The sequence below is a fragment of the Natator depressus genome, chromosome 1 (assembly GCF_965152275.1).
Source record: "Natator depressus isolate rNatDep1 chromosome 1, rNatDep2.hap1, whole genome shotgun sequence".
NCBI classification, from domain to species: Eukaryota; Metazoa; Chordata; order Testudines; family Cheloniidae; genus Natator; species Natator depressus.
The window spans coordinates 287,019,808-287,047,198 of NC_134234.1; the positions used below are offsets into that span (position 1 = coordinate 287,019,808).

Here is a 27,391-nt window from a genome sequence, read left to right on the forward strand (position 1 = left end):
AGGATATGGGGACACGGTTACAATGTAAGTAATGACAAAAATTACAGCCCCACACACACGCACACACAAATACCACTAGATAAAATTCATTTTATGTTGCAACATGATAATTCTTTTTGTGAAATAAATTCAGATAAGTTTGGGAGTTTTCTGAGTGAAAAATATATTCAAGAAGGGACTTGTGAATGCTCTAAGGAAAAAAAAAAAACACACAGTATTTCAAAAATATTTTAAGAGTTTCCCAAGTAAAAATTACTGGTTTATTGTAAACTTGTCACTTAACTTTATAAACAGATGTGCTACTTCCACCCCAGTCATTGTTTTATTTATCTATCAGACTTAATGCAAGTTTGTCTTACACAAAGCAAAAAGGAACACAATTGAAACTCCTATCCCAATCTTTGTTCTATCTTACTTGACTGCTCAGTACTACTGCCCAGAAGAACAATGCATATTTAAATCTCCAATTCCTGAAAAGGAAGAGTGTCCTTCCGGAACACCATAATAGCTACAACAAACTGACTTGAGGCAAGAACAAGAAAATTAAGATTAATAATCCAGAAGGCTCACCCATTCATTACTTTAATTTTAAATTTAACAGTCCAGGCCAGGACCCACTGCGTTCTATATTTCTCTAGGTAGCTGTAACTCTTGAGTGCAAGTATAACTTCCCAAACAGCCCAGATGCATAAGTTTTAAACCTTCAACAACAAAATAGGGGAGAGGGTAGAACTGAAGAACATCTCAGAACTCTGAATAGACAGTCAGAACTCCAAATGCTCAGTTACGAAATTGTTGGGCATAATGTAAGAACCTAGACTTCTGTCTTGACATTGAAAGCCCTCCATGGAATTGGCCCTTGCTACTGAGAAATTCCATAGGCGTAGTTTTACTTCTTTATTTTGGGGGGGCGGGAGGGAGGCTCCAGTCAGGCCAATGGGGCTGCGTGTTGGGGGGGGGGCATGGCCCCATTAACCACCCCCAAAGTACACCCATGACCAATTTCCTGTTCATCCACAACCATGACCTCTCACAACAGCTGCATTTCACAGGAACAATAAGACTATAGAGGGAGGATTGTGAATGCTGGAGAAGCACTTTCATGGGAGCTAGATCTAGACTATACTATGGAACTCATTCTTCCAAGGCATAAGAATGACCAAGGACTTCACCACTTTCAAAACTAGAAGAAATACTCATTTTTTATTTAAACTTTTCACTCACAACACTCCTACCCACACCCGTGAACTAATCAAGCTATTTATCCTACAGAATAGGAAGGAAGGAAGAAACTGACGCTATTTCTAAAAACTTGAGAGGCAGTTGAATACTACAGTGAAAGAGTCATAAATATCTAGATAGAGTGGATTAAAAAAATACCTAATATCAAAAGAATATCTGCTAGATCATGGTAGTTTACAGTTATGGATTCAGTGATTCCTTTGTATAAATCATCGCATTCTGCTTATTGACTTATATATACTTAGTATATATCAATGTTCAGCAACACCATTCTGTTACTAAAGTACCTTTTGAATTGAATGGTTACATCATAGTATAATATTTAAATCTGCAAAATGATTCAACAAACTTTCTCAACCATGAACATGAAGTGTTAAATATTTTCCTGGCTTTTTTTTTGATGCAAGAATCTTTCTGCTTCTTCATTGTTATATAGAATCTTTGTTCCATCAATATTGCACTTTCGCAGCTAAACATTAATAGGGTCATAAATATTCAGGTTATGTAATAAAGTAGTCAAAGCAGCTGATAAAATTCTCTTACTGTTCATTTACAGCAGCTGGGAAGGCCTTGCCAAATGTTGCTTTACATAATAGGTCATGATGTTTGACTGCATTAAGCTTTCCAATCACTTTTTTTTTTTTTAAATCTGCTACAATTTTTAACACTATATTTGAGACACTGAAAACACCATCCAGTGGATTTAGAAGCAAGCCTTCTGATGCCCACAAATATTTTAAAGATTTAAAAGATTAAAATGTCAAAGAAGTCAGCCTTTTGTTAGTATGTTTGTACTTTTTACATTTTGTGATACACAGATACAAGAGTGACTTTCAAATAATTTATCCTCCCAATTTTAGGTCCATTAAAAATCTTTGTCTCTGATAAAGTCATTTTTACATTTTAAAGCTTGTTTTGTTTAGACTATTTTGTTTGAACTGCACACACACAGAGAAAAGTAAAATAGCATGTATCTGAAAGGACTTTACTGCAACAACGTTCAAGTATATCCATTACCACTAAATCATACCCGTTACCGTATCCAATTTTATCCTCCTAATTCTATCCAAGTCAAGCTGTAGTTCTTGACCAGTTTCAATAGATAATTATTTGTATTATTGTAGATTAGCAAGAAGCTTGGGGGGTCTTAAGTATAGGTCAGATCCTTACTCAAATGAGCAGCCACTTTGACATGGCACACTGACAGTGTCTAGGGACTAGGAATCGGTTATGAGCATCTATTCAAATGAGGAAAGACTTGCAGTGCTCTTCATTCATGTTGTATATTTTCATGATACAATAAAACCCCAGTCCTGCAGACACTTACGGACATAAGTAATGCTTGGAAGGTCAGTAGCCCCAGTGAGGTCAACATACTTGTGTGTGTAAATTTAAGCATGGCCTTGTTTACAGGACTGAGGCCTATGGCTGTAACAAACACTTTATAAAAAAAGCAGATACCAAACCAGATAATTACCACCTTTCTCCACCCCAAGTCATACAGTGGGTACAGCTCAACAGCCAGTGACATCACAGTCTTGCATTAGTTAGCAATTGTTCATGGTAATGGGACACCTCATATAGTGACAGTCTACCTTGTGCACTAACAGATAAGAAAGCAGAGCATGGGAGGCAGCTTGAATAGTAAAGATTTAGCAAGTTTCTAATCACTCAAAGTCTCACTGGAAAACAAATCTTACTGAGGAAACCACCAAATAATACACTAATTTGGCATTCTTAAGTCTACACTGAATTACATGGAAACCAGCACTTCCACTGTGTCACATTCCTTCTAATAGTTTCTTCCAAACCTTCAGTAGAGCTAGTGCCAATCAATGCTAATTTAGGCCTGCTGTAAGTCAACAGTAAACTGAAATCAACTGAATTACACCTGGCTCACATCAGGGCTCAGTTGGGTCCTGAACTTGGACCAGGAAGGGAGAGATTGAACATCTGTGACACATTAGAAGTTTTGATTGCGTCAGAATGTAGTACAGCTGATCATCCAGGACCAGAGACTTTACGACCAAAGTCAGTTTTGGTGTTCGCCTCCTATAACATTCTTACCATTTATATTGCAGTAACTCCTGTGATTGCCAGTCAGACCAGAACCCTACTGTACTAGGCACTGTGCAAATACATAAAGATTTTCCTTGTTCCAAGGAACTTAAAATACACCTGCCAATAGGGCAAAACTTGCCATGCAGCCTCTCCTCCATACTACATGTTGCAGAATACATTAGGGGATAGTCTTCTTGATCACTTCTCCATGATCACACATACTACCAACCTCCCAATAATCAAATAACGCCCCTTTGGCAACTGCAGCAATTGCTGGCCTGGAAAATTCATATTTGGAAGTAATGTATTTTCAGCTCTCTTAATGCAAGTTAGCAGGTGGCAACAAGGAGGATAAGCCAACACCAAGCGACTAGCAGATATAGATCATATACCACAGTTTAGAAACTAATGTGTTAATGCAAATACTTACAGTTTGAGTGCATTCATGTAAAGACAGTTTACAAGCTCAGAGTCGAGGTGCCCCAGACTCGTTGTTTTTGTGGATACAGACTAACATGGCTATCCCCTGATACTTTCCAATCTCGGAGATTTATCACATCCCTACAACAATATATCCCTTTAATTACTTGGATGAAGACGAGACTAAGAGGAATATTTAAAAATATTGTAAAATGAGAACTGCATCTGGTCCAGGACAAAAAAAGATGCCCCATCAATATTAATTAAAATATTAGAAATCGGCAATTAGATGTGGGTGAGAGAGAGAAAAAACCCTTCTCTTGCTGAACACAAAATAAATCTAAAGCAGCCCTTCAGAAACATACCAGGAGTGTCTTCTCAAACCTCTGTTTACAAGCTCATCAGATTCTGACATTCAGTTTCATTCTTCTTGTTTACCGCTGATATTGAAGCACACACCTGAGCTATGGTACTTTGCATACAACTGTACAATCAAGCTTGCTTATGAAATGAGGTTCACTTCATCATAGGCAGATGAAACATGACAGACAGTTTGGTTAACTGTCATAAGTGAACTCAACTCACTTCTCCTCCTTCCCACTAAATGTATTATGATTGGAGCTGGACGAGTAATAAAAACATTTATTGTTATCTGATTGAGTAAAAGCTTCAGTTTTGCTTCAGATGCTATTTGTGAGCCCTTTCCCCTCTCTCCTCCTTACTTTCTACCAACATTCATTGGGATAAATTTTTGCGGCAAAATTTTTTAGATGGACATCGTGAAAGGTTTGAGAGCCTGGGAGTCAGGCAATCAGGGAGCAGAAACATAATGCATCTTTAGATGTCTGGTTACACTGGATGAATAGCAAATTACATATAGAATACTCAAAACAAAAGCTCATGACTGAAGTACGCTGCATAAACCTTTCAATTAATTTTGAATAAACTTCAGGTTTTTGTTTGTTGAAAATTCAAACAGAAAAAGGTACTAATAATTTGTTGAAAGAGAATAGCTTACATACCTCTAATTATGAGCCAGGATATTTCAACTCAGCAATTATTCTTTTTGTTAAAATTGGATGCAGTCTTCAAATATATGCATCCTCAGGCTATTTTAGTTCAGTACGACTGTTCCTCTCTAGAGATTTTATACCCATTGTTATTTATTCTTCAAGATATCTGCTACTTTAATGGATGTGCTGAATAAATTATCCTCTAGATTTTTTTCAAACTGATTTAGTAAAACAAATGATTACTTATAAAAGCAATTTTGTTTTTACTTTAAAAAGGAGTACAAGCATATAGAGGGTGGAGTTCCCTTATTTATCCAGCAAACAAGTAGACCAGCCAAACATACTTTCCAGTAATAGAATGCCAAATGTGTGTCTGTCTATCACATTCTAGAGGAACTACTTCCAAGGGCAAATCAATCTCCAGGGTCCAGAACTTCAAAAGCCTTGATTTCAACGTAAGTGAGGTGCCTAATTACCTTTCTATATCTAGGCCCACAGGCCAAAAGACTCAATAGGCATTTGAGTCTGTTTTCAGGCCTGCCAACCACAAGAATTTTTGTAAAGTGAAAGCCTACCTGTTCCGTTTAAACTGAAATAAGATCTCATACCATGTGGTCACCTGGCAGCTTTCAAGTGGCATCAATTTAGTCATTACTGACCTATGCTGGATTTCAGCTGGCAACCTGTAGGAAATATGCTCCTTATTCTATTACCAATCTCCTGAGCCATCCTGCCCTTATGTTGTTAGCATTCCGCTGAACTGACAGTAAGGGAGTTAGAGATTTAAAATAATTTTTGCCTCATGTTGCAGCTCTTTTGCCCTCTTGACCTGTTTAGAGAGGTTGCCTGAAGTGTATTATCAAATCAATTGCATAAGGACCTTTTGTTTAAGGCCTCACAGAGCAGGGCTCCTCTCTGCAAGATAGGCGAAATCTGCTCTCTTCCATTCTAAAACGTAAGTTTTCACATATTAGCTACTGTTATCTTCATTGGCACCAATAAATGACTTGCTCTTTCCATTAGCTCTATAAGTTGTACTACATCTCTCATTATGGATGCGCTCCTGATCTCTGCAATATGAATGTTGTAGTTGTGACCAAGTTGTCAGCATATGTAAACAGATTTCTTGATGACAGCATGTTTATTGTAAGAAAGAAATCATGTGTCTGATAATGGAAAGGAAGAACAAAGCTTGCCAACTTGTTGTATTTAAGATTGATTATACGTTACCAGACACCAAAACACACTGGCTCTAAGCTCCCTCTTAAATGACAGTATTTTAAAAGGCTGCTGATGCCACATAGAAAAAATGTTTTGAGAAATTGTATTTGAAAACACTTCTGCTCATGTTCATATTTCTCTTTAGTTGCATTACTATGCACATCAGCATGAAAATGGAAGTTTTATTTCTTAAGGCTTGTTGGTTTCTCTACTCAGAGCTCTTGACCTCTGAAGGCCCAAACATCCAATAGTGTCACACTTTCAAATGGCTAAAAACCTCAAATGAAGACTGTTACTAACCCCCCCTCTCCCGACAACCAAACCCAGATTCAGTATTTGGCAATACTTTGCAGTTACATACAGACAACAGCAGGTCAGTATGAATGGAAGTTTGTGACTCAAATGAATACTGTAACTTGATTAAATGAGAGGAATGGCCAAGATGTTCCTACTGCTTAGTTTTTGCCTTAAGTCATAGGGCCAAATACTGTAAGTTTTACTCAACTTTTAGTCAGGCAAAACAGCCACTGATATTAATGATCATTCTCCCCAAGTAAGAACTTCCGGATTTGACCCATTGTGTCATTGTGACAGTACAAATGGTTGATGAGGAAGGGATTATAAAGTCAACTACAATGTCACGAGTTCAACTAAAAAGGTGCACATAAAAATCATCCTATTAGGAGCTGTTACAACAGAAATCATTTGGAAGAGTGGGGGAGGAGAAGATAGCAATAGCTGTTGAGAAGCCTTCTCTTTTGGAGATAAGAGCATATTGGAGAAGAGACCACTGGTGGCCAGATATACAGCAGCAAGCCCCTATAGTGGACTCCCTAGTTCTTTCTATTTTCTATGCAGCAGACCTTTTCCCACTCGGCGCTTCATTAAGATTTTAATTTAAAGAGTATCTGTTGAGATTAATAACACTTTTGTTCCATTTTCTGTCTTGACACTCAGGGTCTGACTAATTGTATCAACTGTTAGCTGGAAATTAGACATCAATATACAAAACTATTCTGAATAAAGCCACATATTAAACAATCCTTTCACATTGGCATCTAAGATCCAGTCTCTACCCCATGGCAAAGCCAATAAGCATCAGAATATATAAGCTCTTAACACCTCATTGGAAATCCAGTTGTGGACTTACAAACAAAAAGAGAAAAGTAGATTAAAGCAGCAAGGCTTCTGAGCACATTACAGCAACAATATACTGTTAACAGAACACATGTTGAATATTTCAAATGAACAAAGTTTGTGTCAGCTGACCAGTCTGGACAAGTCTATTTACATGAAATTGCAATACTCATTTATTTTTCCACAGTGGCTAATTACAATAAAGGGTTACAATCATTACTTCCTGGAAATTGTCATCCAGTAAGTCAGCTATGCTTGTTTTTATTCCAAATATGATTTACAAGAAATACTGTATCATAACGGCTCCAATTATTAATTCTTGTAAATATACCTATGTTTCCCATTAGGAAAAAAAGTCATTTTACGTAAAGTACATTTTCAGGTGTTGTTTTGGTTTTTTTATTTGTTTTTTTAAATATACTATATTCAACAACAATACCTTTCCACAGTCTACCCACTCACTTCCACTTATGCATTTGTAGGAAAAAAAATCTCAGGAAATTACAACTGAAACTCAAATAAGTTATATACAAGAAAAAAAGCTCACTGAAAATGTATGCATAAATACCCGTTTCTAGACAATCCTGGTAGAATTCTTATGACAGGGAAAGAAAATTTTTCTCCCACTATCAAGATTATGAAAAACCCCTCAACCTCCAGAAGTTCCACAATTTAAGATATGCATGAGTACACATAAATACTTTTTCCAGAGGAAGTATAATCAAGGAACATTTACATATGTACCCACATATAGATAATGTAACGTAGCATAGAAATTTCCTCAGCATAATTTTGATATGCTCACCTGAGAGTAACAAAGCCATAAGCTAATTATACAGATCATCCCAGCTCATACTGTTGACACCTTTATATCACAGTACATCATAATGCTCTCTGTACGTGCCACATTTGCTAAGAGAACTTTGAATGGAATCTCGCTGACATAGAGCAAGAGCACCGTAAATCAGGTTGCCTTCACACCATGAAGGTAGGCCTTGGAGGAAGAAGAACATTAATGTTTCAGAAATATCTACAAATGAATCTAATGTAATTTTTCCCTATACAAAGGTTATTTTGAGATCCAGTACCTCAGGATTTAGCAGGGCTAGACGCAAATACTTGGTATTTCCCCTTTCCAATGGGGTATAAAGTTCCCATTTTTAGTTCCAGTGGGCTGCAAGGTATATGACAATTAAGCTTGTTACTACTCAAAGATAGATACCTTCCACATGAGTCTGGTATAATTTTGGGTGGAAATGCCACATTTCTGGGAGAAAAAAGTTGAAATATTCTTGTCAGACTGGGGGAAGAGGGCAGAGATTTGCTTTCCTTTTTAAAAAAATAGCAGCTACTTGAAACTGCTCAAGAGTATATTACAAGAAGTCCTGAAGCACACTGATCAGTGGACAGATTAAAAAGCAAGATAGATAATAAAATGCTGAGTTATGCAACAAGCAACATGGATATTACCAACATGTATCTGGTAGGTGTCTTTATATTTAGATGTTTTCCAAGACTGATTGACCTGACCACATTCCAGTTAATTTTCACAAACTGAAGAATATATTAATTCATGGGGCATTGGGTGGCTCAGTAGATAGGTTACAGGAAAAGGAAAGTTCTCTTTGGCTCAGTAATGATGGAAGAGGAAAGCTGAAATACAGTATAAAAAAAATCTTCCTGATAAGGATATCCCTCTCAGGCTGTAGCATTGTCTCTCAAGACAACTGATGGATGCCCAATCATTACAGTCATTTAAAATGGGACTGAAAATAGAACGAAAATGAACTATAAGGAATAATCCTGCATTGGCAGATGTATTATTTGTCAACAATCTAGTCACATTTACTACTGTAGTGCTGAAGGGCCTACCAAGCATGGGGACGCATTATGGTAGGCATTAAACAGAGTAGCAAATACTCCCTGCCCTGAAGAGCTTACAATCTAAACAGAAAGACAGACAGGGTGGAGGAAGGGGTATAACACAGAGTCAACAATGTGCTGGGAGAGAACATCACGTTAGTGACACTTTTTAAGTTGGGTTTAGCTAAATGGAAAGAAAAAGGGAAGGGAAGCGGGGGATGGGGAGGAGGTAAGAGGGGCAGGTACAGAGTGAAATCGAGGGGGGAGGGTTTGAGCTAACAGCCAATCAGCATAAGACAGAGAAAGTCCAGTCAAAACTGTTGAAAGTTATCTGAATGTCCAGAGGTTCTGGATTGGACTGCTTCTGCTCCTACCAGTTGTAGTCTCTAGCTGGCTCCTCTCTGCACTCTTCCTCCTCCTTCTCCCACATGGTGGTGGAGTTCCAGTGGAAGATGACAGACCACCTGGGTCCTACTGCCGTGTGTGCGTGTGTGTGGTGTGTGTGTGTGAGAGAGAGACTCCCCTGCAGTTCTGAATGTATGCGTGCACACACGTGCACATAATAGGTCTTTTCCATCTCTAGTTTGCGATTTGATGAAAATTGCCATTATCATTTGAACCAGTTTAATGACCTATGCAAAGCAGTCACAGTCCACTTCCTTGTGACCCAGTTTTCACATAAGAACTGCCATCAGAGTTTGCATTCATTTTTGTCTAAGAGCTGAAAGGGTAAGGTGAGAAGGTGACTAAGCTAGCTTTCCTGCCCCAAGAATGATCTTTCCAGAACAGGGGTAAGACACATTGGAATAGATTGTTGCCTACAGTAAGCAGTAAAGAAAGGGCCTAACGTAAGTTATGACTAGTAACTGACAAAGTGAGAGAAGCTGGCTATGAGGCTTGTTTCCATCAGAACAAAAAGAATCCTAATACTTGAGTATGGTTATGCAAATTGGTGGAAGAGGTGTTAGATTGTTCCTTGAAACCTGAGCAGTAAGGGTAGATTACTAGAAACTAATCTAGATTAAACAGAAACTGAGTTAGCATTAATTTCTACTCATAGGAGCACAGGGGTCAGAGGTGGGCCACTGACATTCTGTTAATACAGCAACATGCCATTGATCCATTTGCACATGGCTTGGTGTGGTTGTCCCCTATCACTGTGACCAGTCTTGTCCAACATGCAGGTGCCACACTGCAAGCAGAGAGTCAATGCTAAGAGCGTGTATAAGCGTCAGCAGAGGATTTCTTACTGTAGAGTCAACCTTTTCCAGTGCTGACATCCATTGCCATTGGAGCTGCACTGATTGGCAAGGGAACCAGTATTCATGGAAACTGAAATTAATTTAAGCAAAACGAAGCAGAAAGATGAACTGAGAAGCCATTCCATCTGACCACAGAACCATTTCCGAGCTATCAGTCTGATGTTATTAGCAACGGATACTTTACTTCATAAAAAGTGACCAATAAAAAGATAATGGTAGGAAATTAAATGAACCTGAACATGATTTAGAACTTTACTATGAAATGTTGAAATATTGTGGAGAAAACACTTGGAAAGAACACCAGAAGAAACCATTGTACAGGATCCAAATTGCATTGGTTTCAATGAGGTATGTGAACACATTAAGAGGGAAGTTAGATCTTTCACTCTTAATCATTAAGATGACAAAAGCTAATCACCATATTTAAGATAATTAACTATGGTAATTTATTTTTTTTATATATATATATATATTTTACACACACACACTTATTATTTTATATATCTATCTATATATACACACACGCACACAGTTAAGACCCACCACTTTCATGATTACTGGTTGTCTGTTCACATGTACTGAAGTGACCCAGATTCCATTCCCTCTAAATGTTCACTGAAACACAAGATATGAAATGGAAAAGGGATGGTCTCATGGTTAAGATGCAGGACAGGGAGTCACATGTCCTGAGCCTATTCCTGACTCTGCCAAATAGATCTCCTTTGTGACTTTGGCCAACCCACTTATCCTCTTTGTACCAGAGTTTTCCTATCTGTAAGAAGGCAAAATTCATTACATGTTTTTAAAGCATCTTAAAACCCTCAAGATGGAAGACTTTCATTTGGTAATATTTAAATTTACATTCAAATGATATTCTGAGTCTCCTGAACAGCTGCTTTGAACAGAAATAAGGATTTATTTTTAAATGGAAGTCACAGAACAATAGTACACATAAATCACACAATCTAAAAGGTGTAAGAAAGGGCAAAGTATAAAGCCTATCGAAGTGCCCAACTATCAAAATGATAGTTTCTACTCTTGCTAGTTTTTTGTTTTGTTTGGGGTTTTTTTTTTTTTTTTTGCAGATATGAGAAGGTAAAAGAAGTGTCCCAGATTGTATTCTGAAAGCCATGACAAATTCTTCCTGATGCCTTCCAGTTGAGGGGGAATCAATTTTTCCATTCATGGGAAATCCACAATTTCAAAATGTTTCCATTCCAGAATGGAACAAAGCCCCACAGATTTCAAGTTTCCAGCAAAATGAGAGTCAGAATTTATGTTTTTTTAAGATCAATCAAAACATTGTTTTGATTTTTCCTTTCTATATTTTATATCTAGAGTTTGTCTGAGGAATTTCAAAGAAAACTGGAAAAGGGTTATAACAACATCATTATTTGGGGATTGGTCCTGCTTTGAGCAGGGGGTTGGACTAGATGACCTCCTAAGGTCCCTTCCAATCCTGATATTCTATGATTCTATGATTATATCCCATTTAAAATGTTTTCAAAACAAAAATTTTGTTATGAGTTTTAGTTTTGAAACTATTTTATATTATAAAATATATTGTAAAATACAATTTAAAAAAGTTGAAATAAAAAACATACATTTCAAAAATTTTCTTTAGAGAATTTTGATGTTTGGTTATCATTCCAATTCAGAATAAAGCCAAATTTAAAATCCTTTGTGAAATGAAACCTCCTCCCGCTGCATAGCTCTAATATAATACATAAATACAAAATTAAGTAGGAATGGAATGCTTTGATTTTCATTTCAAAACAAAATGTTTTGACCACACAACACTTTTTTCTATTTTTCTTTCAAAACGAAGTTTAATTCAAGCAGACATATTTCCACAAAATGTTTTGCTTTTGATGAATTGGCATTTTCCAACAGAGAAACGTTCTACTGGCAAGTTTCTAACCAGTTCCACTTCCAATCCTTAATTAACATTAGGCACACACCTTCAAACATTCACAATCTTACAATAGAAGTGCTTGGATCAGGTAGCTAGTAAGCATGTTTACTATCCACACCAAGTGAATTTTACTTTGTGGAGGGCCAGTAAGGATATGTCTATACTGCAATTAAACACTCACGGCTGGTCTCTGTCAACCCACTTGGGCCTGGGCTACAGGGCTGTTTAACTGCAATATAGATGTTCGGGCCCCGACTAGAGCCTGGGCTCCGGGACCCTCCCCGCTTGCTGGGTCCCAGGGCTTGGGATGGAGCCTGAGCCCGAACCTCTATGTCACAATTAAACAGCTCCATAGCCCAAGCCCCGTGAGCCCAAGTCAGCTGATCCAGGGCAGCCACAGGTGTCTGTTTGTTGTTTAGACATACCCTAATAGGACTTAAGGGTGCCTAGGCCTATTTTAAAGGCTTATAGGGAATTTAAGTGCTGCACAGGTATTATGTCAGTCCTCTGCACAGGGCTCAATTTTACATCCCTACTTGTAAAGGGAATTTTTTTTTTAAACCAGACAAAGTCAGATGTTCAAAATCTCAGTAACTGATCAGTCATCATACAAAAAATACCAATACAGACCCCAAGGGATGTGTCCTACTATTTGTCTAACTCTCTGGGTTCCTCAGTAAATCCATCAAATTGGTCTTACTTTAAATTAGTACATTAAGAACAGTGCCAGGAACCAGTTGGTCTCTGAATAAAAACAAGAGTCAGGCTGAAGTAGACAATCAAGTGAATGAGTACATTTGAGCTTGAGAGTGCTACACATAATTCTGAGATAGGCAGGTATATTCATTCTCAGATGCTCCAGAGGGATAATAATACAGTTGATACAGGCAGAATACATGTCAGCTGCTGAGCTAAATAGAACTTTCTCCTATTTCCTTTTAAAACATGTAATATTGTGTTAAACTGAATATTTGAAGGTCAGTGTTATGCTGTACCTTTACGTATTTTGCTCTAACACTACACAGTTCTAGCTATCTCTGAGTGCATATCATTTTAGAAGGCCTTTTTGCTCCCCAAACACCCAAAAAGAGACAAGACTAGAGTTCTGAAATTTTACAACCAGATGACATCTCATAAGAGTATATATGAATTGTAGGCTGAATGGTATATAAAGTAAGTATAAATGAACACAAGTGGCCCCCTCTAAGTCTCTTCCTCCATTTTGATTAAATTAATATAAGGAAGGTGCAAATCAGGTTGACAGACCATATTCAGAGTAGTTATTAATGATTTGAAGGACACAAGAATTAAAAATGACCTTGACAAACAGGAGAATTGGTCTGTAACCCACAAGATGAAATTCTATAAAGACAAGTACAAAGTATTATACTTAGAAAGAAAATAAATAAAACAAATCAAATGCACAACTACAAAAATGGGAAATAACTGGCTAGGTGGTAGGACTGGTAAAACAGATCTGAGGGTTACAGTGGATCACGAATTGAATGAGAGTCAGCAATATAATGTAGTTGCAAAAAAAGCCTAATATTCTGGGCTGTATCAACAGAAGTTTTGCATGTACGACACGCACGGCAATTTCCCCCTAAACTGAGCACTGGTGAGGCCTCAGCTAGAGAACTGTGTCTAATTGCGGAAGCCACACCTTAAGACAGATGTGGATACATAGGAGAGGGTCTGGAGGAAAGCAACAAAAAGGATAAAAAGTTTAGAAAACCTGACCTATGAGGAAAGCTTTAAAAAAACCTGGGGGTGTCAGTCTTGAAAAAAAGACAACTCAGCAGGGACGTGAGAGTCATCAAATATGTTAAGGGCTGTTATAAAGAGGATGGTAATCAACTGTTCTCCACATCCACTAAAGCTAGGACAAGAAGTAATCATCTTAATCCACAGCAAGGGAAATGTAGGTTTGATATTAGGAAAGACTTCTAACTATAAGGCTAGTTAAGTACTGAAATAACTTACAAAGGGAGGTTGTAGAACTCTTATCATTGGAAGTTTTTAAGAGCAGGTTAGACAGACACCTGTCAGAGATGGTCTAGGTATACTTGGTCCTGACTCAGTGCAGGGAACCGTACTAAATGAATTCTCAAGGTCCCTTCCATGATTCCAAGTCATTTCATTCAATTATCCAACAAGCAAGAGATCTGTAAGGCACATGCCCCAGACTACCTTACCAATTTTAAGCTTATCCTTAAGAGCAACTGTTAAAAATGGATTTGAAATAAACTAAATCCTGTTAGCCCTCATAAAGGCTTCTTAAATTAGAAAGTGACACAGCTAATCAGTTTAATAAAAGTATCTATTCTTAACAGCAAACTTTAAGTACATAGTACAACCAGCATTGCTCACTGTACTCAAAGGTCTCACACCTCCAATGAATCACTGAATTTTAGGTTTATATGCAAGTGGCCTTTCTCCAACTATTCCTTACAAATTAAGGCTCCAACCCTGCAATCAGATCCAATTAAGCCAAGCCTTGCACCTAGCATGGAACATCCCCAAAGTCAATGGGGCTGAGCATGGGTACAAGGGTCCACCCACATGGATCTAATTGTAAGATCAGGTCCAAAGACTCTGTAGCCTTGCACTTGTTGGAGTTTAAGATTCTTATTTTAAAATTATTTTCTTTTTTCTGCAAATTTGATAGTTTTATTCCTGGTGACAAAAGCAGTCTTTAAGAACAACACTAAAATCAGTAGCAGATCAAGTTTCTCATGGTTAGATGAGGGACCAGGTGAAACTGGAGTGGTATGTTCACATGCTCCACCCATGAATGAAATGTACCCTTTGTATTTCTGTTAGTTTGTAATTCTATCTACTCTGCCCTCCGCTTTCTTTGGTTCTTGTATTAACTGCCTATAAGTGAGTCTACTCATACAACTAGAAAGTATTGGAAGTAATAGTTTCTAGCTTATGTGAGCTGAAAGTTAATTGGCACAATATCTAATAGAACTGACTTAGTCAAGGAATTAACAGCACAGCAAGATATGTAAAGTAGGACACTGAAAATCCCCATTTCATATGTGGCACCACCACATACACAATCACACCTTACTAGCGATGTATAATAGAAGCCCATTTTCTCCAATAACATATTCAGATACGTCTTGCAACTGGGCTTACTCAAATGCATATGTTTTGAGTTGTCAAATTCTGGAAGTTATGGCTTTTGGGACTGCAGCATTTAGGGACCAGAATGATCCCTGGGTCACACCAAATTGTACTCAGCATAGGACCTTGGTGGGAGGAAAGGACAAAAGATGCCAGCTTTGTGCATGCTATATTCTAGGGACTGCTCTAATCCCCAGATCTCTAGGGCAGCTTTAATTTATGTTGATAGTAACAGTTCCCTAGGGGACATTACACTATCCAGATATCATTGGAGAAAGAGGTGCTTGGGTCATGGCCCTTTTTCCCAGCATGCCTTGACACGCCTATGCTGGACAAGTGGCGCAGAGCTGGCTTTGTTGATTTTGCACTACCTGAAGGTTACCTTGCTGTCTAACTAGGGTACCTTCATAGTCCCTTTGGGTTTCCCCAGTGAAAAGAGAGACCATATTGGGGGTCAGGATCTGACCCTAGTTTGTTTGTTTGTAATTTGTGTTTATATTTGCTTATCTGGCCTTGGAGATCCGCTGTGGCATTACACAAATATTCAGTTAGCATTAAGAAAGTGATGCCAGAATGGGAAAAAAGACTTCCTGTAATCTGGAATTAAATTGTTATAAAGGTCTTTGAAAAAGAGGCTGTGACTACAACCACAGGTCCTAGTGGATCTTTCTAAACAGCTTTGCTAAGGGCGTCATCACTTCAGCAGTGCCAAGACAACCACTGTATACATTCAGAGACACCACAAGGGAACAATGTGAACAAATCAAAATTCCTAATACATTAGGTTTATAAATGCATTGTGAAGTAGTGGCAATTATAAAGGGGACTGTAACACCTGAGGAGACAGTTTATAACCAGATACCTTCACTACCCAAGTCTTTGTTTTTAGTGAAATTAGCTAATAATGAGGGGGGAAGTGGGGAGAGCAGACAGAGGAGGATACAAGACGACTCCTCCCCTCAAAGCACAGTATCTTTTAAATTCTGTTAAACACAGTGATGGTTTTCTTGTTTCATCACAGTTGGTTGCCATGAAAATGCTGGATTTGTGATGATATAATCGTGATCTCATTGCAGGATCAAGTAAAAAGAGAAGATGGACTATGCAACTATTGATATTCTGTTGGATTTCATAAACAACTGTGGGGTGTTTGGTACTCTCTCTCCATTTTCCAAAGCCTTGTTTGGATCCACAGGCCCCAATCCTGAATATGTGGGGGGATCTCTGCACCCACATAGTGGGGTTCCACGTGAAGGCAGGCTCTGACCAGCATATCACATAGCAGGATCAGGGCCCTAGTTAGTATTTGCTTACATATTGTCTTATACAGTCAGTGTTAAAGGCTTATGTAGCATTTTGAGCTAAGACAAGTCTGTAAAGCTATCCATTGGAATACATATCCACTGGAATAGTGTAAGCATTTCATTGAACAGCACAAGTTTTCACCCACCGTGTCAGTCTGGAAAGGAATTAACATGTACCAAGGAACATGCACAACCCCATGTCATTAAAACATCAGTTTCTTGTCCTCTGTTCCACAAAACATATTTTTACAAAAAGAGACTGGTTTCCTTTCTTTTTGAATATTGAAGGTCTAAGGAATATTAGCAGCGAAACCAAGACTCCAGTTGCACTGCTCTCAGCACAGTACTTGGATGTAAAAATGTAGCTAATGTTGAAGCTGAAACACTTTATAATATTGAAGAGATCAATTTATTAATCAAGCAGCTACAGCTCAACACACAAAGCAATCCTTGGGAAATACAGCCATGTGCATTATGAAGAGGGCAAGGCTTGCTATTGTCTTTCTTCAGTTTCATGCCAAGCTTTTTAAAAGGTTACTAAACCCCGATTAATGAAAGGTGCATAATCTTAGACCGTTCATAACCACTCCAGCTGTAAATCAGACCGTCCCCTCCTCGCCCTTCTCCAAACTGATTCCTGACAAATTGTAAAGGGCTGCATGAGCGGCGTCTGCCTTCCCCTATCTTAAATGACACTACTAAGGGAAATTGAGTTCAGCAATTACTCCGTTGTTTGAAGTGCAAATCCGGGCCTCTGAAAATCGGTCCTCACCCCCAGTGTAGTGTGGCTCCAGAATGACTCTGATCAGCATGTACAGTACAGCTCATTCAACCGAAACTCATCTCATTACCCTCCCCCTCCCAGCACTCGTTGTGATCGCTCTGGATTTTGTGATGAGCCTCAGAGGGAGCCCAAGTTAGGATCAGTGTCAGGCAGCAAAAAAGAGAGGGGGAATATTTCTCCCCCCACCCCCATTCCCACTGACATCCACTTACCTTTCACTTGACTTTCATACTCCGCTATAATCTCTTTGTCCTTTTTGAATCTGCTTGGTGTGGACATTATCCAGGCGGCGTTTCTCCTACGAGCTCTGAAGTTGGGTCAAACGGTCATAAAGCAGAGCCCCGCGGGCGGCGAGGGGAGCGGCGCCCACACGCGCTAGACCGGCAGCTGCAGGGGTGGGCGACTAGACTAACCCTGGCGCGGGCACCATCTCCTCCAGCCACGGCAGAGAGAGAGCCCAGCCCAGCCCCGGGGCCACGGCGGGTGTGGGAAGGACCCGCTCCCTCTGCACAGGGCTAGCGCCGAGTCCCGCTGCTGCCCCGCACCGCTGTCATGTCTCCGCGCGCCGGTGGGGTGGGGTGGGGCGGGGCGGACAAAGGGTAGGGGCGGCCGGGTCAACGCCCCGCGCCGGGCTCCTCACCAGCCACGGGTTACTCCAGCTGCTGCTGCCGCCGCCGGCTGGGAGAGCAGCGAGCCCGAGGCGACAGCACCGAGCGCCTCAACTCCGGGCCCAACGCCGAGAGGGGTCCCTGGGGATAAAGTTCTCGCCTCCGCCGTGTCTCTGCCGCCCCGCCCCGCGGCGCCCGCTCCCCCCTGCTGCTGGCCTGGGGCACGAACCCGGACTGCGTCTCCGCCGCCAGCCCGCAGCCGCCGCTGCCAACGACCCGCCCACCCCGCCGGCAATGGGCAGGGAGGGAAGCGCGCACGCCTCCCCCACCCCGGGCGAGCCAGCGCCGGGCTCTCGGCGCAGAGCGAAGCCTCTGGCGGCCAACCGCAATCGCCACGCCTTCCCGGGCCCCCCAATGGAGGGGAAGGGGGAGGCCCCAGCAAGCTAGGCTGCCCGGCTGCCTCCCGTGGAGCAGTCCAGCCCCGGAGGCTGCTGAGCCAGCCTCGGCTTTGGCAGGGTGGGACCAGCTGCTGCAGCCGGTGTCCTCTCCCGAGAGCATATGGTGAGCGGGTGTTAGCTGGGGAAAGGGGTGTGAGGCGGAGATAAGGTGATGGAAAGCCCTTGATCCTGGCGTGGAAAGTTAAATCCACACGCTGCAGCCGCCGCGACGGAGCCACAGGGAGAGGAGAGGGGAGGGGGGAAGGTGGGCAGGCTGGGAAGAGACCGTTTAGTTTGGGGATCACGTTTACAGTCAGAGCAAAGCATTGTTTCTTCTTGCTCGTTTTCAATAGAGGTCACGCCCTCTACCCCCCACTCCTAGCACCGCAGACGAGATGCTGGAGGGCTAGGAGGGGCCCAAGAGCTGAATGAAAACGGTTTAATTTCCTTTATCATTAACAACATTTTCTATAGCCTCAGTCTCATGAGGCTGCTGCCTTTCTGATACGGCTTATTCACAACAAGAGCCACATCACTCCACTAGATCTAGGGGTAAGACTAGAGATAGGAAAGCACTTGCATTCGCCAACTCAAATCATAACATACGAATTAACATAAATTGTCATTTGGCAGGTTAGAAGAATACACAACTTTTTTTTTGTAATGGATGGGGTGGGAACCACAGGTGTTGACTTGTTTTTGCCTGTAGGCACTCCTCTCTAACCCCTTCCCCAGCGAGTGGCAGGCAGGGTCTCTGGGGAAAGAGGCCAAGGGTGGCAGGGCCATGGTCTGGGTGCCTGGGCCCACAAAAGATTAATCTGGCCCTATAGGTGTTGAGCACCCCCTATTTTTTTTCAGTGGGTGCTTGAGCCCTGGAGCACCCACACAGTCAGCTGCTCTGGTGGGAACATCACTACAGCAAATTAAGGATCTAGCTTCCACCAAGTGAAAGAGGGGAAAAACAGAAGTCTTTTTAGTAACTTCAGAAGAAATTATATATCAATGCCCCAAAGATTTAAAGGGTAGGAAGAATGTCTGTCAACAGAGAAGATGGCTAGAGGTGCAAGGAATTCAGAGTACGCCCGTGGCCCACAAATAAAAAGCACCCAGAGTTCAAACTGAAGTATGTGGTCTGTTGACATCACTGGTGTCCACGGATTCTGAAGATACCTCATCTCCCCTCCTCTACCACTGTTGGGAATAGTTCTGATCCTAATTGCTGACATTTTGGGGGGGACTGGAACCTGGTTCACCCTCTGTAATCCTACAAGGGGGCTACACTCTGAAGGGCTGGTACAATTTTAGATTATTGGTACAAACTCTGGAGGCAGAATTTTCTTGGAACCTGGGCTCTAGGTCTTCAGGTTACATGAAGAAGAGCTCTGTGTAAGTCTGAAAGGTTGTCTCACTCACCAACAGAAGTTGGTCCAATAAAAGATATTACCTTATCCATCTTGTCTATCTTCTCTGTGTCATTCATTATTTTCAAAACCTTTGTCATATCCCCTCTTGTTCCCCTACCAGTGAGTTATCTTACCCAGACTTCATGCATATTGTCAGTCCTGATGGAGCCTAGCTAAAACATCCCTTTCAGTGCAGTGAAGGCTATTTTCAAAGTTGTTTCTGAAGCTAATTTAGTTCTGAGTTTGACCTACAAATTATATCCCTTCAACAAGAGACACAAAAGCAGTTGGTTGCTACCTAGCCCTAGAGTATAGGGTGCCTAACAGATAGGGGATTAGCTGGAAAGATAGCATAGTTTAGCAAGTGCTATCTTTTCTTCAGGAAGTCCATCCTTTCTGTTTGTCAGCCATGCCTCATGCCTGCCAAAAGCCTTTTTATCCTTGATCACACCTGATTGCACTCAAGTTCTCAAATAACAAATACTAATAGCGAAGTAAAAACAACAATAAAGAGTTTGAGGGCACATATAGTTGCCAACAAGATGGACTATATTGTCATAAGTATCTAGGAATTACTTGGGGAACAGAGAGGGTGGCAAACCATAATACAAAAAATAGCCTGAAGATATTGCAATGGCATAGTCATGTAAGCTGCCTATGCACCATTCTCTTTCCCAAGTAATCAGGCAGACTCAGCTCCACACAGAAGAACATTTGCCCCATGTAATAGGACTATCAGCCACCTCAGAGGGTTATAGTCACAATTTGTTAGTTTGTTTTTCTCCCTACTTTTAGAGCCTAACAAGAACATTACTATCTTAGCCAGAGGAAAACAACATTAATAGGACGGCTCCTTTTACCAAAGGTCCAAATAATAAAAAAAAAATCCCTAATCCCCACACTAAACCACAGCTAAAAGAGGGAATCTTCCTTTGACCCATTCCAAGTGTCTACAACCACAGGATTGCTTTCTACAGCCAAGAGCCCAGCTGGAAAAACCCCACCAAAAGCACCAGTTCTTACTGTGTTTACAGTCTCCGGCAGAAATATATCTCATTGTTCAGGGGAGAAAATTAACTCCCTTCCCCTAGGCCCACCTATCCGCTCAACCTGTCTCTACTTCTGGAAGCCTCTGCTTCCTTTGCATGCCTTCTTACAAGGCACAGCTGTCAGTTTCATTGCTCAGTAGTTTGCAACAGGTTCAAACTCTTCATATCTCCAGGTCTAACAGCTCAGGCAATCTTTAAGGGCTAGCTTCCTCCTTTCTGCCCCATGAAGGGGTTGAACTCTTTCCTACCTATTTGGTCACTGATAAAATGGATGAAGACTCCTTTAAGCCCCTTCTTGGTTCACAGAGGGGCAAGGTATACCCGCCCTATCACATCTGGATAAAAAGACTACCAATGGAAAGTGCATAACAACAGCCATGAAAAAACGAGGAATCTAAGCTCTTTCACTGGGAAAAGTCAAGAATGAAACTGTAAATGCAAGGACTGCCTGAGAAATGGTTTGGAACCTAGGCATTACAGAAGTTACGTCACCTAGCTGCTGCTCACAGTTAGCCCTTGGATAGAAGTGGGACTGCATAGAGGGTGTGCATACGTGTATTTTGGAGGGAGCTGACCATCATGGATTAATCTGCACTATAAAAATTTTGTACCGATTTTCCAGCAATGATGTACCTGGTCAAACCTGGTGTGTACCAGTTTATCAGTGTATCAGACCTGGTGTGGGGGGGGGGGGGAAGCTGAGCCCTGCCTACACTACTATTTACACTGCTAACACCGTGGAAAATGGGTACAACATTTTCTAGCATAGACAAGACAAAGCCCATGGACATATCTGTTAAAACAGAAGCAGATACATGTGTTTCTCTTAAAGAGCAATTGTCTGTGAAGATACAAATTTCACAGTCTGCCTCCAGAGATCTCTCTCCCATGTGTCAAGATGATTGCTGGTTAATTCAGTATGCTTAGCTCACTTACTAGTGTGTCAGCAGTGGGAGCCACCTTCCATATATGGGCATAGAGAGATGTATGTATGCATGTTCGACGGCAGGCCGGGGAGCCTGCCAAAGTCAGGAGTCAGAGCTCTTTGTGAGCAGCAGAGATAAATTTTGGTTCCTGAATTATGCTGGAACTTCAGGGCAACCAGCCTGAGCTGGCCGAAAACCCTGATTTTTCTCTTCAAGGATTGGGAAAGGATTGTGTGTTATTACATGGGTGTAATCTTCTTTTAAGGTGTTTCAGGGAGTCAATGAGCTCAAGTCTGGACTAAATTCTGCACTGATTTACACTGCATGCAATCCCACTGCAAAGACTTCAATCATAGGATGCAAGTCCCCACAGAATTTAGAGTTTTATATTAGCATGCGCTCTATAATACCAGATACGAATATGGGAGAGGAGCCTTAGAGGGTGCTCAAATAAATTGGTTAGTCTCTAAGGTGCCACAAGTCCTCCTTTTCTTTTTAGAGGGAGTAGCAGGTTGTTACAGAAAAGCTGTTTTTAAAGAAACAGGGCTTGGAAGATAGCGTTCTAAATTAATACTACCTTTAGAAAGGTCCCCATGTTTTTTAAACCTGTCTTTGGGCCTTCTCCTACTCCCACAGAAGTTTGTGTAAAGCTCCCTTTGATTTAAATGGAAACTGGATCGGGCTCAGTTTTCCTTGAACGTGGCATTTTCTTATTTCAATCATTAACAATAAAGAGGCTTTCTCACTGCCCCCCGTACAGCTCCCCCATAAATTAATTTGATAATGGTTAGGTGTTAGGCAGAAGGCTGCCAAACATTGTATTTGATAAACTTAATATACTTGTTCCAATATTAGTGTTTGAGTATATATATATAATTCTCTAAGGAACAGGCACTGGTTTGGCTCATGGCTAGAAATACAGTAGACTTGATTCTGCTTTCACTTACATGGTGTAAAACTAGTGTAACTCCATACATTTCAACAGATCTACACCTGATTTACACTCATGTAACTGAGAGCAGAAAAAAGCCATCTGTCCAATGCACTGTAGCAAATTTTGCCTTTGCAACTGAGACAGAGACATTTTTTGATTGATTAACTTTTAGGTAAAACTGCTGGTTTCTTCTGGTTGCACTTTGATGAATTGGCTCGTGGAAGGTTTTTATTTTACTTGTTTGATTATCTACCTTTACACAAAGGCATGCATGAAATTTAAATTATGTGTCATATGATGAATGTTTAGAACTTTTTTATTTTTTACTGCTGTGACAGAGGAATGGAAGGCAAAAGGAAGGATGATCTTTATATTAAGGCACAGTACTGGGAGTTCTGGATACTGGGTTCTAGTTCTATCTCTGCCACAGGTTGATTTTGGTGGGATCTGGATTTCACCTTGAACTAAGACCAGATTCTGTTCTAAGTGACATAGATGTAAAGCTGGAATAACTATTGACCTCAGTGTCAGAATCTGGCTCTTAATGTCTCTCTGTCCCAGTTTGGTCAAATGGGGATAGTAGAATTTGGCTTTCCAACACTGGTGCTGTGACTCTAAATTAATATTTGCAAAGCATGTTTACATCTTTGAAAGAGGGATGTTATGGAAAAGTATTACTGTGTATTTTAGCAAAGCACACTATTGAATTAGTAATACAAATAAAGTAGGGTACTGCAGTAGTAGAAAACTGGTACACTACTTGTAAACTGTGCTCTTGATTTCCACCTAAACATATAGGATTAACTAATCTACTCCAACAGAGAACTGGGGATTTTTAATGACTAGAATAAAAACAAACATCTGTATGGTAAAGCAAAGATGTGTTTAAACAAACAGCAGTTCCTACAATACCTCATGAATATAAATACAAAAAGGGAAAAACAGCATGGCACGCTGGCTTTTGTCTGCTTGAAAACTTCATTATTGTATTTCATTTGCATGTCCTGATGAACGGTTACAGTATTTGCTTGCCTGTGCTACTAACAAAAATAGACCCTATAGCTGATTGCACTTCGTGGAATATCCCTGCAATATTCTCTGTGTAATACAAAATGTAACACATCAACCTCCTTAAGTAACAAAACCAGCCACTAATTTTCTTTAGACTAAAAAAGGAGACAGAAATAATTATGCTTTAAAATCATCTTACTATTGGCCATAGTCTCTAAATGAAAGAACAAAGCTTGAATTGAAACAATGAAACGTTTGCGGGGTATTGCAAAAATGATGATAGTCTAGATACAGTGTTAAATTGAGAGAGCTTGTTTAATGTTTGTCACAGATAAGATGAGCATTTGTAGAGAGTAAAATTGTATTTATTTGCAAGTGAGATTATTTCAGTAAAGTCTGTTTAAGATTTAACGCTAGCAAGATTTCCTGTCCTCCCAATGAGTGGGACAGATGTTGCACAGTATGTATATATGTACTGCAGGCACTAGGGATGAAATCCTGACTCCTTTGAAGTCAATGGGAGTTTTGCCATTGACTTCAGTGGGGCTGGAATTTCACACCAGAAGAAACAAGAGAAAACAGACTCCAAAGCATACAATTAGTCTTTTATAAAAATGGCCCAAGCAACAAAATTAGGATCTGGACCCCACACATTCCTGGTGCTTTGATCAGATTTTTTGTTTCAAGCACATCTCAGGTCCTGAGTGTCACAAAATTCAATGTTCAAATATGGGAACCTTAACAAGAAGTCCATATCCTGGATTTGGATGCTCATATCAGTACATAGGTGTGTACATGTTTTACGTGGCAAAGTGTGGATATGAACATCCCATTTGTTAGCCAACACATGTTCTATGCACATACCACATTAATAGGTATAGTGTAATACTATTCTACTAATGTTGTGATTAGACTCTTAATAATTAACTAATAAGTAATATAGAGTGGAAGTAGGGATTGATGTGAAGTTAAAACTAGGCTCTGAAATGAGGAACAGGCAAGAATTCTGTGCTCTAGGGCAACCATATGATATGGGCCTGCTGCAGGAATTAGTGGGTGAAATTCTTTTGCCTATTTTATATAGGAGATCTTACTAGAAGAGCATAACTGTCCCTTCTAGCCTTTAAATCTATGAGCCTATGAAACTGCAACTGCCACACGTTTAGAAGAGGAAAATATATAACAAAATACTGAATTAATTAAATGTAGGTAAAGTGGGGGCATTCATACCTAACTGGAGCATTGTGTTGGTAGATATGTAAATAGTCTGAAAATTAGTTTTGGCTTATTAAAAGTATGGCTATTAATTTTAATATTCTGCTTACTACATAAAACATGGTCACAGGGCTGTCCCTTGAAGGAAATCAGATGACCAGCCTAGTTGTGACAGACTCCTCTGAAGGGAATGAGCTAACCCAGGTCCACTGCCTTAGCGGCTGAAAAGCAGTTAATTAAGTAAGGAACACCTGGGCTTTAAAAAAAAAAGGCTTAGGAAAGCTCAGCTGGCAAAAGCTCCCTAGGCAAGGAAGTATGTGAGAGACCCTGAACAAGAAGGGGAAAGACTGTAAAAGTTACCCAGGCAGGGAGGTGTGAGCTGCAGAGCTCTCCAGACAGTAGAGAAACCTGAGGCCTTACAGCAGAAGGAGCTGCTGCTGGAATCCAGAGATTTTTGTTTTGGGACTTCTAAGTTTTATTTGGGCTCTGAGGGTAAGAGCCTTGAAACCCTTGAGTAAATGCTCCTTTCAGAAGGCTTTATTAAAAGGAAATATACTGTTGTAAAGTAGAATGGTTGACTTCTCCTTGACAAGCGACCTTATCCTTACCTCATTAAGGAGGGGAAATGGAGGCAGGCCACAGCAGAGCCAGGAGGCAACATGCATCTTCTACACACACATGTATTCTGTATCCTGAGCTTATCTGTTTCCTGTTTGTGATCCTGCTGGAAAGCATTCCTACTAGCATACCAGTTTTAAGGAGGATTTGGAAAAAGTGTTATTCAACCGGCTCCATTTTCCCATATTTTCTCCCAGCTCATGTGCCTACAAAAAGTGTAATAAATGTTAATGGTGAGAACAAAAAGCAAGTGTGCAGTCTGATGCTTTATAGTGATAAGTGCCACTTGTGCAGCCCAGCCCTGTGATTGTACAATAGGATTTCTAATCTGTATAAACAGAATTAACATTCATGGAGGCTTCTGAAGTTTAAATACACTGAAAAGGAGAAGTCTATGTAGGTTCTAGAAATGTATTCCCAGACATTAGGTTCAAGGATGAATATTCAGATTTAGAGAGAGAAATGACTTAGGCTAAAACTTCTAATCTGTATTGCTTTTGAGTTGTGTGTTTTTTGTTTGTTTTGTTTTGTTTTTTAACTTGCTTGCAAACCTTCCCAGGATGCCCTTTTTTCCTTTGGGGAGCCTCTCTCTACAACAAACCTGCTTCTAGAAAAAAAATCTATCCTTCCCCAGCCGGGGTATTATTTTGAGCTTCATTCCTCTCCTTGTCCAGGGAAGGATTAGCCTGTTGAGTCTCAGACGCCTTTTGAGTCTCACTTAAGAGTGGACTCTGGCAAGGTAGTGGAATCTTCAAACCCCTCCTCTGAGGACAAGCTGCTGCCTTCAGCTGACACAGGACTGAGGACATTTCCCTGCCTGCTATTCACAGGGAAAGCAGGTGAGGCAGAGCTATACTCTTTCTGGCTGCAAGTTATGACACTAACCTGCTTAGACATGGCTAAAACATCATTATGTATTAAAATATCAGCATGAAGCAGATTTCTAATGCTGACAACCAGGGGCGCTGGAACCTCAGTAGAAGTGGGGGAGGGCACAAGCCGAGGGCTGCTCTTTGGTACCCTGGCACCCTGACCAGGACAGATAGAGGATCCAAGGCTCCCTACAGTGGCCCAGGCTTCCTGGGCAGCTCTTACCACTGATCAGCTCCCCTGCTGCGAAGCACAGCCCCTGCCTGTGCCACTCCGGCCTGCCTGAGGCTTGCAGTTTCGGAGGGCAACATGGCCCTCTGACCTCCCAAACTACACCATGTTAAAAAGGCAGGCATAGCCTTCCCACTTTTAAAAGTGTGGGGGGCCATGGCCTCCCCACAAGCCTCCCCCAGTTCTGGCGCCCCTGCCTACAAAAATATCTCCTTGAAAATCTTCATGCTTGAGGTGGTCCTTAGTCAGAGGTAGTTAGAGAATTCAGCCAAAGCTAATATATTTAAACTTTTACCAGGGAGTTTGTCTTCCTCCCTTATCAAACTTTCCCTAACCAAAGTGACTTGGGATGCTGTGACCCTCCAGCCCTTACAAGCTATGCCATTTACCTTAGCATACTTAATTCTTCACTACCTTCCCAAGACTCAGTCCTAATATAATTCACTGGTGTTTCCACCTCCTCTACTGATGCTTGTGAGGCAAAGGAAGCAGCACTCACTGTGGCAGTGTGAGTTGTTGGGTTACTTTAAGTTTAGGGCAAATTTGACTTTATATGGCTAGGAGCTCCATAGTTATGGCCAACTACCTGCCTTCCCTTAGGGTGGGTTTTTTTTTTAAATCTGGCCTCCCTTGCATTTTTTTAATTAAAGTTGGGGTTAGGTTTATTTATTTCTAAACCCCTCCTCCCTTTTAACCTAACTAATATGGGGATTTCCCTTCGCCTGGGATTTGCAC

The 27,391-nt window shown here is 40.7% G+C and overlaps 1 protein-coding gene across 2 annotated transcripts in view; it reads right to left on the reverse strand.

Annotated features, from left to right (window-relative positions):
* SRGAP1 (SLIT-ROBO Rho GTPase activating protein 1) overlaps positions 1-17,937 on the reverse strand; it is a 239,567-nt gene extending 221,630 nt beyond the window's left edge. For both annotated transcript variants that reach the window (XM_074942133.1, XM_074942132.1), the window contains exon 1: positions 17,567-17,937. In XM_074942133.1, the coding sequence (XP_074798234.1) occupies positions 17,567-17,633 (67 nt within the window). In that variant the 5' untranslated portion in view covers positions 17,634-17,937. The remainder of the gene's footprint in view (positions 1-17,566) is intronic.
* Positions 17,938-27,391: the final 9,454 nt, after the last annotated feature.